Consider the following 16978-nt stretch of genomic DNA (forward strand, 5'->3'; position numbering starts at 1 on the left):
GTGTCGGCCTGGCGTGTGGGGGACCCGAGTTCGATTCCCGGCCAGGGCACATAGGAGATGCGCCCATTTGCTTCTCCACTCCCCTCCCCTTCCTCTCTGTTTCTTTCTTCCCCTCCCGCAGCCAAGGCTCCATTGGAGCAAAGATGGCCCGGGCGCTGGGGATGGCTCCTTGGCCGCTGCCCCAGGCGCTAGAGTGGCTCTGGTCACGGCAGAGCGACGCCGGAGGGGCAGAGCATCGCCCCCTGGTAGGCAGAGCGTCACCCCTGGTGGGCGTGCCGGGTGGATCCCGGTCGGGCGCATGCGGGAGTCTGTCTGACTGTCTCTCCCCGTTTCTAGCTACAGAAAAAAAAAAAATAATACAAAAAAAAAAAAAAGCTACAAGTCTCCTCATCTGAAAATATCACAAGGATTTTCATTCTCATGCCTATGCCTCTGTCTGCTCCTAACAGGGTTGATGCCTTATGCACCCATCCATAGCTTGCTTCCTGTTATGTGAAATCTCATCTGACACTGCCCACAGGTATCCATCTCCCTTTCCCTCAGGGTCCTTCAACACTTTGTCATTGCTAAATTCAGGTGTTTAGCATTCACAGCAAGCCAGCTATCTTGCATTATTAATATATAATTAAGTACAATAGAACTGTTATGGAACAATAAAGTGCTATGGCAACACTGCCATAGATTAGATTAATTTCAACTAGGAGGACCTTGAAAGCACCAGGCAAGAGGTAACATTTGAGCACAATTGTTTTCAAGGGCAGGACCTGGTAAAGGGGTTCCTGTGAAGTGATGATGAGAGGCAGTATCAATGATGATTCTAAGCTTTCAAGCCTGGGTCAATGGAAATTTGTTAAACAGATGAACTTCTGCCTGAGGTAACTGAGAGATATGAATGCCATTTCCAATATAATAAAAATAAAGTAACACGTGGGACAGAGGCAGATATTGAACTTGATTTTAGACACTTTTAAAAGGTGCTTGTGAACAATTGATGTTCAACCAGGCACTTCTCAGGGGAGAGCATATGGGTTACCTGCAAATACTCTACATTTTATCTTCTACGTATATGGTGCTGTATGATTTATTAAGGGCTTTTTTTCTTTTTAATATTGATTTTAAAAAGAGAGGGAGGGAGACAGAAATATGCATCTAATCCTGTATGTGCCCTGACCGAGGATGGAACCAGCAACCCTGGTGTATCAAGACACTGCTCTAACTGAACTGTTAGGTCAGGGCACATGAAGGGCTTTTCATAGCCATTATCTACGGATGATTTTGATTCTAACAAACATCCTATAAAGTAGGGTAGGATTGTAATGACCAAGCCCAGAGTAGTTCCTAAAGTGACATTAGTGTCTGGCTATCCCAATTGTTAACACAAAAAACCTGAGGCTCAGAGAGTTTGATTTGCTCAAATAAATGGGAGAACTGTGCAACCTCATGTTCTCACTACAAATTTAGGGTATTTTTTTTTGTTTTGTTTTTACCACTAAGAGTGCTGATGGTTGAGGCTGGGGGAGCAGGTATCATTTTGGACAATAGTATGAAGAGGGAAAGAAGAGGAGTTTGTGGTGACCCTTATGTTTTTAAGAACAAAGGAAAAAGAGGAGCAAATGAAGGTGAACACATGACCTGTGATTTGCTATCCTCATGAGACTAAGGTACTGAAGAGATAAGGTCTGCCAACCCTTGTCTTCCTGACAGAACTAAGCAGATTAACAAGCACACAGTAGGTCTCCATTATCTTTGGGCGGAGTACTAACTGCAACAGGTAATATGTTTGCCCAGTCATCTGAGTCAGGGTAAATACATAGGACAGGATGACGTATTTTGAAGGGCAGCCTTTCTGAGATGGGCCAGATACTGCCAGCATTAAGGAGAGCTAAATGTACGTGTATGTAGATGAAGAGCATAAACAGATTTCTGTGGAAGAACGTGTGTAGAATGGAAAAAAGGAAGACATGTAAGGAACACCGCGGAGGATCTGAACTAGAAGGTGTAGGTTAGGGCCTGATTTTCCTGGCCAACCCAAGGAGTCCACGGTTCTGTCTAGGGAGGAGGTGGTGGTGGGATGGCAGCTCAGGCTCTTAGGTGGGAGTCTCTCTTCTGCATTACTTGGAGAGTGTGGGAAGGCCCAAGTCCTGGATCCAAAAGGCCCGAAGGTTAAAGGCACAAAGAGAATACGAAGTTCATTTCGGGGCCACTTCGGGAGGCAGGGAACGACGTGCGCAGGTCCTTTCCTCGGTGCTATGGAAGCCGTGGTCGGCACGCAGCATGTCGTGCCTCACTAGCTCTCCTGATTCTTGGCACTGGTGCGCGGCGGTTCTCTGAGCCTCCTTCCTTTTCCTGACCTTGGCCTTTGGGGGGGGTCCTCTTTTCCGACGCCCCCGCTCTCTCCATCTTTTTCTCGTTCCACCCTGAGGACCAGGAGGGGCTGCCTTGAGGAGCCCTGACTCTCTCCCCGTGCCGCACGGCCACGCCGCAGCCTCTTCCGCCGGCCAGGGGCGGCCACCCAGGGCTCCGCTGCGCCCAGGAGACCGGCCATACGTAGCCTAGGGGAGCCTGAGCGCCAGAGCTCAGCTTAACTGTCCCGCGGCCGCGCCCCGCGCCCCGCCCGGCGGCGCCGCAGCTGCTGCCGGCCCGCCCCCTGCGTCATGACGCGGGTGCCCAACGCGGAAGCCCTCGCGGCGCGCCCGGTCCAGCCGCGGGCTGAGCGCGAGCCGCGGCGGGCGCCGGATCCCCGCCGGGTGCGCGCAGAGCACAGCCTCTCTTACCAGCCCGGCCGAGCGGCCGAGCGGCCGAGCGGGCCGAGCCGGACCGAAAGCGGCGGAGGTCGAAGCGGGGCGCGGCGTGCCGGGGCCGCCGCCGGTGGGATGCTGCTGCTTCCCCGGGCCGGCGAGTAGAGAGGGCGGGTCCCCGGCCTGGGAGAGCGACGGTGGAGGGGACGGAGGCGGCAGCCATGGCGACCCCCGGCAATCTGGGGTCTTCCGTGTTGGCGAGCAAGACCAAGACTAAGAAGAAGCACTTCGTAGCGCAGAAAGTGAAGCTCTTTCGGTCCAGCGATCCGCTGCTCAGCGTCCTGATGTGGGGGGTGAACCACTCGGTAAGGGCTCGGGCTGCACCAGCAGTCCTTTTCCTCCTCCTCCTCTTCTTTCTCGCTCCCCTCCTCCTCCTGCAGCCGCTGCCGGGCGGGGGGCCCGAGCGGGGCCCTGGCCCTTCGGCCGCGCGCCCTCCGGGGCTGCCCTCTTGCCGCGGCGCCTCGGTGCCCCCGTCCTCGGGCGCGCGCCCCTTCCGCCGCCGGGACCCCTTGTGGACCTAGGTCTGGGTGCAGCTCGGGGGACCCCGTCCGTGCTTGAGCTCTGGGGACGGTACCAATGTTGCTCCCCTCCCGTCCGCCCGTCGGTTTGTCCCCGCAACCCGGGAACTGGTAAGTTTGTGCGGGCCGGGCTCTGCGGGGCGGTCAGCCTCGACGGGGGCTGCGGGGATCAGCGTCCTGGCGATCGCGCCCGTCTGCGGGGCGCGGCGGGGGCGGCCGGGTCCTCCTCGGCCGGCAGGTGCACCTGTCCAAGGTAGGAGCGCCCGAAGCCTCTCCGCGGGGTAACGGGGGCGAGAATACTGGAGGTCGGAGAGATCTAGACAATACCTTTAGGTGCCTCCCTTTAAAGAGGATATTATAGGGGGCAAGGACTCTTTGAAAAATAAAAAGCCAGTGTAAACATGGCACTGGGGTTAGCATCTCCTCTGCCCCTCTCCCGCGCCGCTTTGCGGACGGAGAGCGGCGCCGCGGGCAGCTTCCTCCGCACACCTCCTCCCCCACCCGGGGAGCCCGCTGCGGAAGGGCGGCCGGGAGAGGCCGGGGGAGGTGGTCTCGGTGGGCGCGCTGGAAGGCCGTCTGGAGTGGACTGCACGCGTTTTGGGGGGTGTCTTTAAAAGGCTGGAGGAGAACGCTTGGAAAGATTAGCTTAACCGGCAGCCCGAGGTGGTGGAAGATGCGCTGCGGCGGGCTCTGCGGACTGCGGTTTGAGGGTTTGAAATAGCCTCCTGCTGACTTAACAGCGAGAAACTCCTGCAGTTTTAATCTCCTCAGGATCAGGAAACGTGAAAGGAGCTGTTATTGGCTGAGCCATGAAAGTTCAAGTGAGCCTGTGAATTTTGACCGTGACCTTACCCACTGCAGTCAGTTGTCACCTGGGGGCAAGTGTTAAGCTTGCTTCTCCTACGTTTGATTTCACTAAATGTCTCTGTGCCCTTTTCAGCGTAATAGAAATGACAGAAAACCATGCTGGTTTTCATTCTGAATTTAATGAAGTTGTTTAAAATGGCTCAAAAGCACAGTATTCGTATTTTTCTTTACCAAGCTGTGAAAAAGGTGAAACAGTATCAGGATTGATTGTGTTTGTATGGAGTAATGGTTTTTAAGAAGGCTGAGAAATAGTTATTTCTATCAGCCTAATGTCTGATTCACTGACGTTCATTTTAACTTCCTGACTTTTTTTACATTACTGCACCAAAACTCTAAGTTCTATTATAGTAAATCAAATGAAAATTTTCCTATAGTTGTAACTTAGAGTTATGTCCAATCCTGTTTAACTTTTTAAAAATTATTATTTATGTTGTTAGTTTCTTTTAAAAAAATACTGTTCTTAGTTCTATGTTTATAGGTGCTTTAATATCCTTAGGAGTTCTAGTATTTTGTTGGGGAGAGTGCTTATGTCTGAGGATTTAATCAAGTAAATTAGTGTCAACAATACACTACTAAAACAGAGTGTGACCTCTGGGATTTAGTCTGAATTCCAGTTTATTTTTGAAAATTTTGTAATTGTGCCTGTTTTACTGTAACCATTTATGTTGCTACTATATATTTACAAATAGCTACATTTGTTTTACTTTTTTGCTAATTGTAAATACTCTGAAACTACTTAAGGCTTATAAAAGTAATGCATGATTTGCAGATAGTGTGTTTTGTGGGATTTTTTTTTTTTTTACTTTCAAGAAAAGGTAACAATTCTAAGTTTAATCGTCCAGAGGAGTCAAGTTTCCACAGTATTTAATGCAACCATGTTACTCATTCAGCAAATACATATTAAACACAAAAAAGTGCCAACCACTGTGCAAAGATTGCTAAAAATGCCCCTCCTATTTTTGTCCAGATATCTTTAAGGGTTCTGAGTTGACATAAGAAAAGTATTTCACAGCCTTCTGTTTCAGAATGTCTTTATTTCCTTTATTATTTTTGAACAAAAAGAAAGGAAATATATATAAAAGTGAAATCTAAGCACTTTAGATGCCATGTGTGCCTGGTTGATTTTAGTTTAGGTGCCAAAGCCTAACATTGGATAAATGTTTTATATGACCTTGTGTGCACCAAAGTCCATGGCATAATATGAAAATAAATAGGTTAGCATTATGAAGAAGGAGAGAGTTGAGCGTATTGTTGTAGATGAATGAGGACGGTTGAGAAAGCCTAGCAGAGAAGCAAGAAACAAAACATTCAAATTAAGAGTCTTTTCCTACATTTTTAATATGGTTAGAATTAATAGGAAAAGATTTGTCAAGAATATAGCAATATTATGCTTTTAAAATTCATTTGGATTTGTCTTAAGGATATTTATGAATAACCATACTTTTGGAGCACTAAAAGAAGAATCGTATATGTATTTTTTTTTTTTATCATGTAGGCATCTTCTACTGGGATTGGGAACCTTCGGCACACAATAGTAAAATGCTCATTGGATCTGTGTACTAATTCTTTCTCTAATTCTGTTGACCTTGGACATGTTAACTACTTTTTACATCAGTGTTTGCATTGTAAAGTAAGGTGCTTGGACTGGATGATTTTCAAGTTTTTTTCTAACTTCAAGGCTCAACTATTTTTAGAGTCTACTAGGTTCATAGCATTATATTAGGATGCACAGACTAAGAATGACAGTAGTATATAACACAAGAGCCATTACTATTAAAACCTTGCCAATACAGCAGCATTCAGAGAATTTTCAGGCCATGACCAGAAGGAAGGATATCAGTGGTAATTGTGAGGGATCTGTGAACTAAGAATTTGTTGGATTGACTGTAGGTGGACTGCATTGCAGTCTATTAAGTTAAAGTCTCTTTGATTGAAATGTAAAAACTTGTGACTAGGGTAAGACTTTTTGAATCCATTTTGGCAATAATTCTCAATTAGAATAATACTGATTTTGTGTGGCTAATTTGATATGTTACAGCTTTCTCATTTAAAATACCCACCAGTAAATGGATCACTGCCAATTTTTAAGTATTTTAGCAGAAAATATATTTGAATACATAAAGGAAAAGACAATTTAAGAAGGCAATTTTATCTTCTTATATTTGGAATTAAACTAAAAATAATTAGGCAGTTAGCTTCTTAAAATTACATTTTAATATTGTGTATAGCATGAAGAATGATATGAGCCAAAAGTTGTTTTCTATTTTTCTATTTTAGATTTTATTTACTAATTTTAGAGAGAAGAGACACACACACACACACACACACACACACACACACACACACACACACACGAAGCATCAACTCCCATATGTGCCTTGACCAGACAAGCCCAGGGTTTTGAGCCGGTGACCTCAGCATTCAAGGTAGATAGATGCTTTACCCACTATGCCAAGTTTTTTTTTTTTTTGTTTGTTTTTTAAGATTCTATTTATTCATTTTAGAGAGGGGAGAGACAAAGAGGGAGAGAGAAAGAGAGAGAGAGAGAGAGAGAGAGAGAGAGAGAGAGAGAGAGAAGGGTGGAGGAGAAGGAAACATCAACTCCCATATGTGCCTTGACCAGGCAAGCCAGGGTTTCGAACCAGCGACCTCAGCATTTGAGGTCGATGCTTTATCCAGTGAGCCACCACAGGTCAGGTTCAAAACTTGTTTTAAACAGATATTCTAAAATATTTTTATGCAGAGTGAAATGTGAGCTGTTTAGAAATTATATTTAAAAACTTGTTTAAATATCTAGAGGAAGATGTTATCTGTATAGAAAAGTTTAAGGAACATAAAACTTGTTTAAAACAAATGTAGTATTTAGAAGTAGCCATTGTTAATAGTAGGGTCTTTTGGTTGTAAGCCGTAGAAACAGAAATGAGTTTAGGCAAAAATTTAAAATATTTAGAGGTTCTGGAGGTCTGTCAGGAGGAGGGTAGGATTGGTAACCAAACCAGGAGACAGGAACTGTTCCAGATCAATGGGAATCAGGTGCTTGAGTGCTGTTGGGCCTTTTCTGACCTTTTTGGCTCTATTCTTCCTCCTAGCTGACAGGTTTTCTCCACAGGGCAGGGAACTAATAGTTCCTGAATTTCACATTTTGTACTTTCTTCCCTGAAACGGGACCTTCTGTCTCTGATTTGGTTATAAAAACACACCCATGCAAGGGTTCCGACCGGGTTGGCTTCGGTCATTGGCGGCCACCCCCTGGGCTGGGCACTTATGAGCTGATGGCGGTGCCTGCCTGCTGTAGGTGGGTTAAGAACAGTCCCCAAAGGGCGGAGAGCCTGGAAGCGCAGTATCGCGTGGGGCAGGTATCAGTCCTTGTAATAGAGTGGGGATCTTTATCTTGGTGTCATGTGCCACATTTTGTGTGTATGTTGACCAATATGTGGTTTTCTGGGTAGAGTATTCATAGCTTTTGTTATATGCTCAATAAAGTCTGAGACATGAAATAGGTAAATGCTATATTGGAGAAATAGTGTTGACTTTTAGGTTTGTGGGTTTATATTTGAGCATTGGAAAAGATAAAAGAAAACCAGGTTTAAAAATGAAATATACAACTATGATTTATTAACTAAGTAGAACACAAAATAATTCTCGGCAGATATTGGATAAGACTCGTTGAATGAATGAAAACCAACTAATCATTCATTCAAGAACTAGTCTCACATGCCTGGCCGGTGGTGTCACAGTGGCTAGAGCACCGACCTGCAATACTGAGGTCACCGGTTTGAAACCCTGGGCTTGTCCTGTGAAGGCATGTGCAACTAGCAACCATTGAACAGCAAGAGTGAAACAACTATGAGTTGCTACTTCTTGCCCCTCCACTCCTCTCTCTGTAAAATCAATAAATAAAATCTAAAAAGAAACAAAAGAAAACAAAAAAGACCCAGTCTCACGCTACTCTTTTTCTCCTCTTTTTAGAGCAGTGGTCTCCAACCCCCGGGCCTCGGACCGGTACCGGTCTGTGGGCTTTTTGGTATTGGTCCGCAGAGAAGGAATAAACAACTTACATTACTTCCGTTTTATTTATATTTAAGTCTGAATGGTGTTTTGTTTTTAAAAAATGACCAGATTCCCTCTGTTACATCCGTCTAAGACTCACTCTTGACGCTTGTCTCGGTCATGTGATACATTTATCCAACCCACCCTAAAGGCTGGTCCGTGAAAATATTTTCTGACACTAAACCGGTCCATGGCCCAAAAAAGGTTGGGGACCACTGTTTTAGAGGACAGAAGAATGCCAACCAGACATACACAAAGTTTATTGTCAGCGAAATAGTTTAGTTTAATAAGTCCTAAAATTTGGGGTTATAGCCTAAGAACAAAATATATTTCTTCTCAAATACCCTAGAGCAGCGGTTCTCAAGAACTATAATAAATAAAATCTACCTTAAGTTTACTAGAAATAACTAATTTAGCCAACAATCCCTTAGAAATACAAAATTTGGAATTGAAGGGAATTGGTGAAGTTTGGAAAAATGGTGTGAGGTCAGACAAATTAGGTTCAAATCCTGCCTCCATCACTTACAAACTCTTTGAGCAGCTAGATGATTTATTCACCCGATCCCCAATGTACAGAATCTTAAAATGGAGATGACAGTGATTTCTTCACAGGGTTATTTTGAGGGTTAAGTAAGATTATATATTTAAAGCCTAGCACTACAATTAACACATAGTAGGGATTCAGTAATTGATATCTAAAATCATCAACTTCAGAGGCAGTTAGGCTGGTAGCATAGTAATAAGCACTAGACAAGGGATTCTCAAAATGTAAGTGTGTATATTCATCACTTGAGGACATTTTATTATTATTTTATTTATTTATTTATTTGTATTTTTCTGAAGCTGGAAACGGGGAGAGACAGTCAGACAGACTCCCGCAAGTGCCCGAGCGGGATCCACCCGGCACGCCCACCAGGGGCAACGCTCTGCCCACCAGGGGGCGATGCTCTGCCCCTCCGGGGCGTCACTCCGCGGAGACCAGAGCCACTCCAGCACCTGGGGCAGAGGCCAAGGAACCATCCCCAGCGCCCGGGCCATCCCCGCTCCAATGGAGCCTCGGCTGCGGGAGGGGAAGAGAGAGACAGAGAGGAAGGAGGGGGGGGGGGGTGGAGAAGCAAATGGGCGCTTCTCCTATGTGCCCTGGCCGGGAATCGAACTCGGGTCCCCCGCACGCCAGGCTGACGCTCTACTGCTGAGCCAACCGGCCAGGGCCACTTGAGGACATTTTAAAAATGCAGACTCTGACTCAGGTCTGGGATAAGTTTTGAGATTCTGTATTCATTATGTTCCTAGGTGGTATTGATACTTTTGGTTCACAGGCTATATTTTAAGTAGCAAGATAGAAAGAACAATGTTAAAAATACAGAGAAATGTCCAGGCTTTGTCCTGTGACTGCCTGTGATGAATCCTTGGGAGAAAGGTGATCCTGTAATAGAGTTTGACAAGTTAAGAGAAGGGGTTGTGTGTGGAAAAGGCTAGGGAAAATTTTAAATCGCAGGTGATGGCGTGTAGATATTGTAATGACAGTGTCCACCCATGGGATGTTGAAAGGAGCATGGTCAGGGTGGGGATGGGGAATTAAGAATTGTCCATGCAGGACTGGTAAGCCATGGGGGGTAAAGAGATCTTTGAGGGAGAAGTTGAACATTGGGGACATTTGCTTTGAGGGAAAGAATGAGGAAGAAATCACAGAAAGCAAAAGAAAACTCAAGCAAGAAGGCCAGCAGAATTGGATGCTCCAGAAATCATCATGTTCATGGATGTATTTTTTGAGATAGTGGTTCATTTGTGTGTGTTTGTGTAAGCTTCCGAAGGAATGAATGAGTGAAAGCAGAGGCAGTCTCTCTTTTTAGATTAGAAGTAGAAGGAAGATGAAAGATGTTATTTTATTTAGAAATACTTAGATATTTTCCTTGACCCATTTCTTCCTTTTCCATTGTCACCTCTACCAATCCTAATCAGATTTATTTCCCTCTTTCTATTAAAAATAACCTCCTAGCGTATTTCTCTGTCTTTTATTCACATTTCCTTTTTTGCCATGGACCACTGTGATAGTTGGATGAAGGCTATGGATCCCTTGTTAAATAATAGTTATGAATGAATAAATGAAAATAGTACATAGGATATATACTACCAAGTTCATGGATCTCTTGAGCCCTGTCCATGGACCACCTAGGGGGTTTGGGAAACCCAGTTAAGATCCATTGCAAGAATAAGGAGGGGTGTTAAGGGGTGGGAAATAAGGGAGAGCCCACAGTAGCCAGGGTGGATACTACGAAGTAGAAACGTTGTATAGTTTGAATGGATTACCTGCTGAAATTACGGTGCTAGTAGGTGGTGTGATTCAAACCCGTACCCTTAATCATTGAGCTGTGCTGCCTGGGTGTGCCTGTGAACTATTAATTTTTTTGATATCTTTCCTTTCTTTAGTCTTAAAAGCTTTGACAGACAGGGTAAAATAGTCCCCCTTCTCCAGAGTGGATACTGAAACCACAGATAATACCAAGCCTGATATGTACTATTTAATTGATAAATTAGTCACAGTAAAAGATTAACTACAGTAACTAATAATAAAATAGAGCAATTATAACAATGTACTGTAATAAAAGTTATGTGAATATGGTCTCCTCTCTCTCAATTGATCTGCTAAGTGATCAACGGGGTAGTGGATGTGCTGTCCTGAGTGGGATGGCCCGGGAAGGTAAGAGGCTTTATCACCTCCTCAGAAGAGTGCAGTTTAGAACTTGAGAATTCTTTATTTCTGGAATTTTCCATTTAATACCTTTGGATCACCATCGACCACAGATACTGAAACTGGAAAGTGAAACCGCGGCTATGGGGCGACTACCTGTATTAGCTATTAATATGAAGAAGAATTTTGAAAACATTGCTTTTCCTCTACAGAAAGAAAATTATTGCTTATATTGAAAGCATATGGGAAGACAGCATATATGTATGTGTGTATAATTTATTCATGGAAAGTGTGGTAGGGAGTTTTAAAACGGTAGCCTCCATAAAGATAAGGCTTCATATTCAAAGCGAGTCTCTGTAGTTTTCGCCCTGCGTGCAGTGGTTGAGAGCTCAGGCCCTGGAGCCACACTGGCTGGCTGGCTGTGTGAATTTGGGCAAGTCATTTAGCTTCTCTTTCTCAGTTCCTTTTTTTTTTTTAAACAAAAGGTTATATACTAATAGCCCCTAGCATGGAGGTCTGGTATATGGATCAAATAAGTTGATACTTTAAAATATCTAAAGAACTGCTGATATAGTCTGAGTTCTTAGTAAATGTTAGCTGTCATTTAAAAAAATATTTTAAATGATAAAACATGTTAAATTAATTGTTACATGACCTGGTTCATAAATATAAAGTCACTGTTGCACTTGGCATCCTTATGCATGTTTATATATTAATCATTTTAGAATTGTCTTTGTCCCCTTGCTTTAATTTTGGCATCTGTTTTTTGTTTGTTTGTGACAGAGAGATAGTGTTAAGCCTAATCCGGAGGGCCTCGAAACATTGAAGACATGAACAAAATCCGTTGATTCCACACCGAAGCTTTACTGTCTAGCTTGGCCAAGTGGCGGCAACTCCGACAGAAATCTGAGAGAGAGCGTGCTGGCTCTTTGTTCTACTTAGTTTTTATAGTTTTGCAAGTGGGAAGTACAGAAGCAAAAATTGCAATTAGGTGCCCTTTACCACTATTGGTTATAGTCATATGCCCTTTAACATGATAGGACCATGTTCAATTTGTAAGCCAAACATCATTTTGGAGAAAACAAAATTTATAAGTCAACACAATGATAGAAAGATGTCTCTTTACATATTAAGAGACATTCCTATATTTTCTAATGTTTATCCACTATCTCTCTGTCCAGAGTCACACACATTAACTATATGAATTCACATGGGAGAGGTAGTTTCCGTGGGGACAAATGCCGCAAATGGCTCATTACTATAAGAAAAGGTTTATTTTGGCTTTTCTCTTCCTGCACCTGGCTAGCCATTCACCCCTTTCCTCACAGGTGTGGTGGAATGTCAGGGAATCCATGTTTTCCTTCCCTTTGCATTTACAATACAATGCTAAGGGCCATCCTGGTTATGCCAATCACACAGTACAGAGATTATTCACAAAATTTCTCTGCACACCTTAACCCAAATTAATAAAATGTTCTTTAAGCCTCTTAAAATATTAATATTGATTCTGTAGCTTTTGATACTTTACACCACCTGCAGGTGAGGTGGCGCAGTGGCTCCTCAGGGCTCCTCAATAGAGATAGAGAGAGAGAGAGAGAGAGAGAGAGAGAGAGAGAGACAGAAAGGGACAGACAGGAAGGGAGAGAGATGAGAAGCTTCAGTTCTTTGTTGTGGCACCTTAGTTCACTGATTGCTTTCTCATCTGCATCTGTTTTGTTAAGAAACGTTCTTGTATCTTTCATGCTTCCACTAGTGATCAGGTTGTTTGAGGAGTTTAAATTCATTTAATATAATTCAGATTCATTAATTGAAAGTTATATCAGCTATTAATTTGATATTTAACTTTTGTTTAAATGTAAAAGACTGTGTAAGGAGCTTGGGATACAAAATGAATATATTATGGACCCTGCTCTCAAGTTGCTTGTAAGTGCAGGGGAAACAGATACATGTACAGGGTAGTGCAAAAGCGGTTTACGGTTTATATGAAAAATATAATAACAAATAACAATACGAGAATAAACTGTTTCATGTATTCACAACTGCACACCTACTTTTGCCCCATCCTGTGTAAATAACTGGAATATTAGGAATGGTGGGGGTTAAATAGGGGGGTCAAAATATAAACCTCATGAAGAAGATATTTGAGTAAGGGGATAGTGGAGATGAAGGAGTAGGGCATGAGTTTATCTGGGGGAAGCGCATTGTAGGCAGAAGGAACAGCTATTGCAAAGGCCCTGAGGCTCGTGCTGGCTTGGTATGTTTAGGAAACTGCCAGGAAGCTTGTGTAACAGGAGCAGAGTGAGAAGTGGGAGAGTAGGAGGAGATGGGGGCAGGGACTACATTAGGATTACTTCTCCCAGGACTCTTAGCAAAAGGTTCTGGGGAAGTCTTGAAGTGGGAGCAGAATGTTCCAGTTGGAGAAGGCAAGAAAGGCATGTATGGCCAAGAGGTCCACACTGGCAGAAGTAAGCAGACTGAGTGAAAAATGGCAAGTGGTCTGGTATGGCCATTCACTGGACGTGTAATCCACAGAACGGTGCCATCAACCATTACCCAGGAGTTGGTTAGAAATGCAGAATTGTGGGTTCTCTGCACACCTTCTGGGGCAGAATATTCATTTTAACAAGACAGGTGATTTGTAAACACAGTCCAGTTTGCGAAGCTCTGGCTAGGGTAAATCTTTGCTTTCAAACTCTGGGGTTCCTTGGGGATGCCTCAGAGGCTGGGGGGCCAGTGGTGGGGGTGTAGCTCCTCCCGCAGCTTTATCTAGGGCAGCTCCACCATCCTCCTGCTCTTTCCCTCCTCCTCCTCCCCCTCTACTTCTTCCTCTCCTGTTCCCCTTCCCCTTCCTCTTTCCCTCCTCCTCCTCCTGTGTTCCTTCCTCCTCCTTCTCCTCCACTTCCCCCTCTCCTCCTACCTGTTCTCCCCTTTTCCTCTTCTCACTGATGAATACATACTGTTTTAGATCCAGGTGAAGATATATCCGGAGAAAAGGTTTCTGCAACCAAGAAGATTGACAACCACAGAGGTAAATTATGGGGAATGTTAGGAGATGGTTGAAAATATAGTTTGAGGCCAGATTTGAAAGGGCCCAGTAGCTGATGTTTGTTGGGGAAAACTTAACAGTTTTGACAAGGGCCACTTTAAAGTTTACCATAACTCTCAAGTGGTACTCAACCCTGAGATTTTTATTATTCCCATTTAGCATGTTCTCTGTTCTTTGAAACTATTCCTTACCTTTCCTTTTTTCTTGAACTTCCCTCAACTGTCTTGTCTCTTCATCTTCTCTGCAGCTGGTAATCTTCTGAGCTTTAGAAAACAGGAGCCGTAGAAGCCGTCCACTTCCACTCTCCCCACCGCGCAAGCGCCTGACTTCTGGACAGCTGACTCCAGCAGCCTAGAAATGGGCTGGAGGGCTGCACTGTGGTTTGGTTACTTCTAGTCACACATGGCTATTTAAATTTCATTTAATTAAAATTAAATCTTAAGATTCAATCGCATATTAAGTGCTCAACATGGGTAATGGCTGTTGTATCAGATGTGTGGATATAGACTCTTTCCATCTCCGTAGTCCTTTCTGTTGGACAGTACTTGCCGCCCTGGGATCTCCCATCTTGGAAACAAAATAAACAGTGACAACAAAACCTTGCCTTTGACGCCACATCTCTGACTGTAGCCTTGTCCACTCTGTTTCTCTGTTCCTTTTTCTAGCAACCATTGCAAAGTCTTGTCTAAAGCCGTCCCCTTTTGTCTGTGCTTGCTGTCCCCCTTCACCTGACATTGTCTGTGCTTGCTGTCCCCTTTCACCTGACATTGTCTGGATTATAGTCCGGTCTAGCCTTCATCCCCATCACTGAGAGAAAACTGCCTTTGTCAGCCTCACCAGCAACATTCATGGCCCTGTTTTTAAATCCAGGGGTGGTCCTGTTTCGTCTTTCTGGTTTTCCTTCTGCCTTTGCAGCCTCTCTGTCTTAGGCGCTTTGTCAAGTTTCTCCTCTGTATCCCATCTCAAAGTGTCGGCATGCCCCAGGATTTTCTCCAGGGTCTTCTATAATGCGTACACTTTATCTGCCTGATCTTTTTTAGTCTCATGGCTTTATGTTGATGATGATTGAGACATTTTTGTCAAATCTGACTTCCCTACCAGGCTCTATATTCAGTTCCTTACCACGGGTCTTTACTTGAATACCAAATAGGCATCCCAGATGTCTGTCCCAGCTTCCTTCCCCTACACCAGTGGTCCCCAACCGTTTTTGGGCCACAGACCGGTTTAATGTCAGGAAATATTTTTACGGACCGGCCTTTAGGGTGGGACGGATAAATGTATCACGTGACTGAGACAAGCGTCAAGAGTGAGTCTTAGACGGATGTAACAGAGGGAATCTGGTCATTTTTTAAAAATAAAACATCGTTCAGAGTTAAATATAAATAAAACGGAATTTGAATTCTCTTTTTCTCGAACTCTGCAAGGCTGCAGGTCTCCCCATATTCACCCTTGCCCCGCTTCCGTCCGCGTCCTCCGCTGTGGTAGCAGACTGATCTTTCTGAAGTGTAAATTGGACCTTCCAGAGGCTTCCCATTCCATGGCCAATATACCCCAGACTCTGGCTCATGAGGTCTCACTGGCCTGGCCCTTTTTTCTTGCTTTGCCCTCAGCCCTCACCTCTCCCTCCATGACTTCTGCCTTACAGCCACACTGCTTTATCTGTTCCTTAAGAGGCCATTCTCGGAGCAGCCACGGAATACAGAGCTTCTGCCTTTCCTTTCCTCTTTGTCTGGACTCCTGTTCCCTCAGCTCTTTGAGTGACTGGCCCTTGGTTGTCTTTTTAGTCTCTTAGAGAAAAGGGTCGCTTTTTTTTTTTTTTCTTTTTATGACCTCCAACCTCCTCATCTAAAGTAGCCCCTTCACTCATATTCTTTTATTTTCTCTGTGACAGACAGTTAATACTCAGGAACTGATTGGTTTACATGTTTATTGATTATCTTCCTGGCTGGGGTGTTGAGTTCCATAGCAGCTGAGACTTTGTCTTATTTACTGCCTAATCCTTGCACCTAGAACAGTGCTTACATGTAGGCATCCAGTAAACATTGTTGAGTGAATCAGTGGAGCTGGAATCCTGTGAACTAGAGGCCATTAGTGCTCCTGGTGGACCAGGAGCCCTTTCACCACCACCGTGTGAAGTTTACTTTTGCTCCAGTTGAGCAGAGTAGTTAAGAGCATTTTGCTGAGCAGGTTTTGCAATGCATTTGTGGGGGAAACCATGCAGCAAGTTGGTGATAAGAGGTGTGGGGTAACCTCAAGCTGACATCAAAGAAGGAGCTGCATTTACAGCAACATGCAGGACCTTTGCTTTGTGTGCAGAGCAGCTGAGATGGGTCAGAGGAAACGGCTTGTCATAGAAAGTCACCAAGTGGATCTTGTGAAGACTGAATGCACTTCTTATGAGTCAGAGCATTGTATGGGACAGTGCACTGTAGTATTATTTTGGATTTGTTCCACATTGCTTGCATCTTTTAACAGCTTCAGTTATGCCTCTACAAATTATAGTGTTTAGAAGTTACGTTTCAGATTTTTTTAAACATTGGAAGAATAGTGATAATTCCAGGATCTCAAATTTTTGTGGATCTCTTTCCACTGTATTGTTTTGCTGGTTCTTATTCATGGAGCTTCGTGTCCATACTTCCTTGGTGATTTTTGCTGAGAGTGCTCATTTCCCTGGGATCGTTATTTGGGGAAGATTCTTTGACTCTTGGGGGAAAGTGTGTACCTCTTGGGAAGACTGTTTGTTGCCTGATGGCTAGGGCTGCGTAGACCAAGGCCATTTTAAATGAAACTCATAGCTTGAAATTTTTTGGACCTCCTGGTGATTCAACTTTGAGCAGCAGACCACTGGGGGTGAAGTAGTTTATTTTTGGTTTGCCCTGACTCTGAAGGTGTGACCTTGGTGGGTCCTACCCTTCTGGGGAAAAGGTTTCCGTGAAAGGGAACTGCTGAACTTCCTTCAGGGGCCATTATGCTTTCCAGTTTCTATTTTTACAGTTGTATTTTTTCC

The 16978-nt window shown here is 44.3% G+C and overlaps 1 protein-coding gene across 1 annotated transcript in view; it reads left to right on the top strand.

The window, feature by feature from the left end:
* The first annotated feature begins 2678 nt into the window (after window positions 1-2678).
* The window catches only part of PIP4K2A (phosphatidylinositol-5-phosphate 4-kinase type 2 alpha), a 211278-nt gene continuing 196978 nt past the window's right edge, over window positions 2679-16978 (top strand). The window contains exon 1 of the mRNA XM_066384555.1: window positions 2679-3103. Coding sequence (XP_066240652.1) covers window positions 2960-3103 — 144 coding nt within the window. The 5' untranslated portion in view covers window positions 2679-2959. The remainder of the gene's footprint in view (window positions 3104-16978) is intronic.

Source organism: Saccopteryx leptura, chromosome 5 (genome assembly GCF_036850995.1).
Source record: "Saccopteryx leptura isolate mSacLep1 chromosome 5, mSacLep1_pri_phased_curated, whole genome shotgun sequence".
In the NCBI taxonomy this organism is placed as follows: Eukaryota; Metazoa; Chordata; class Mammalia; order Chiroptera; family Emballonuridae; genus Saccopteryx; species Saccopteryx leptura.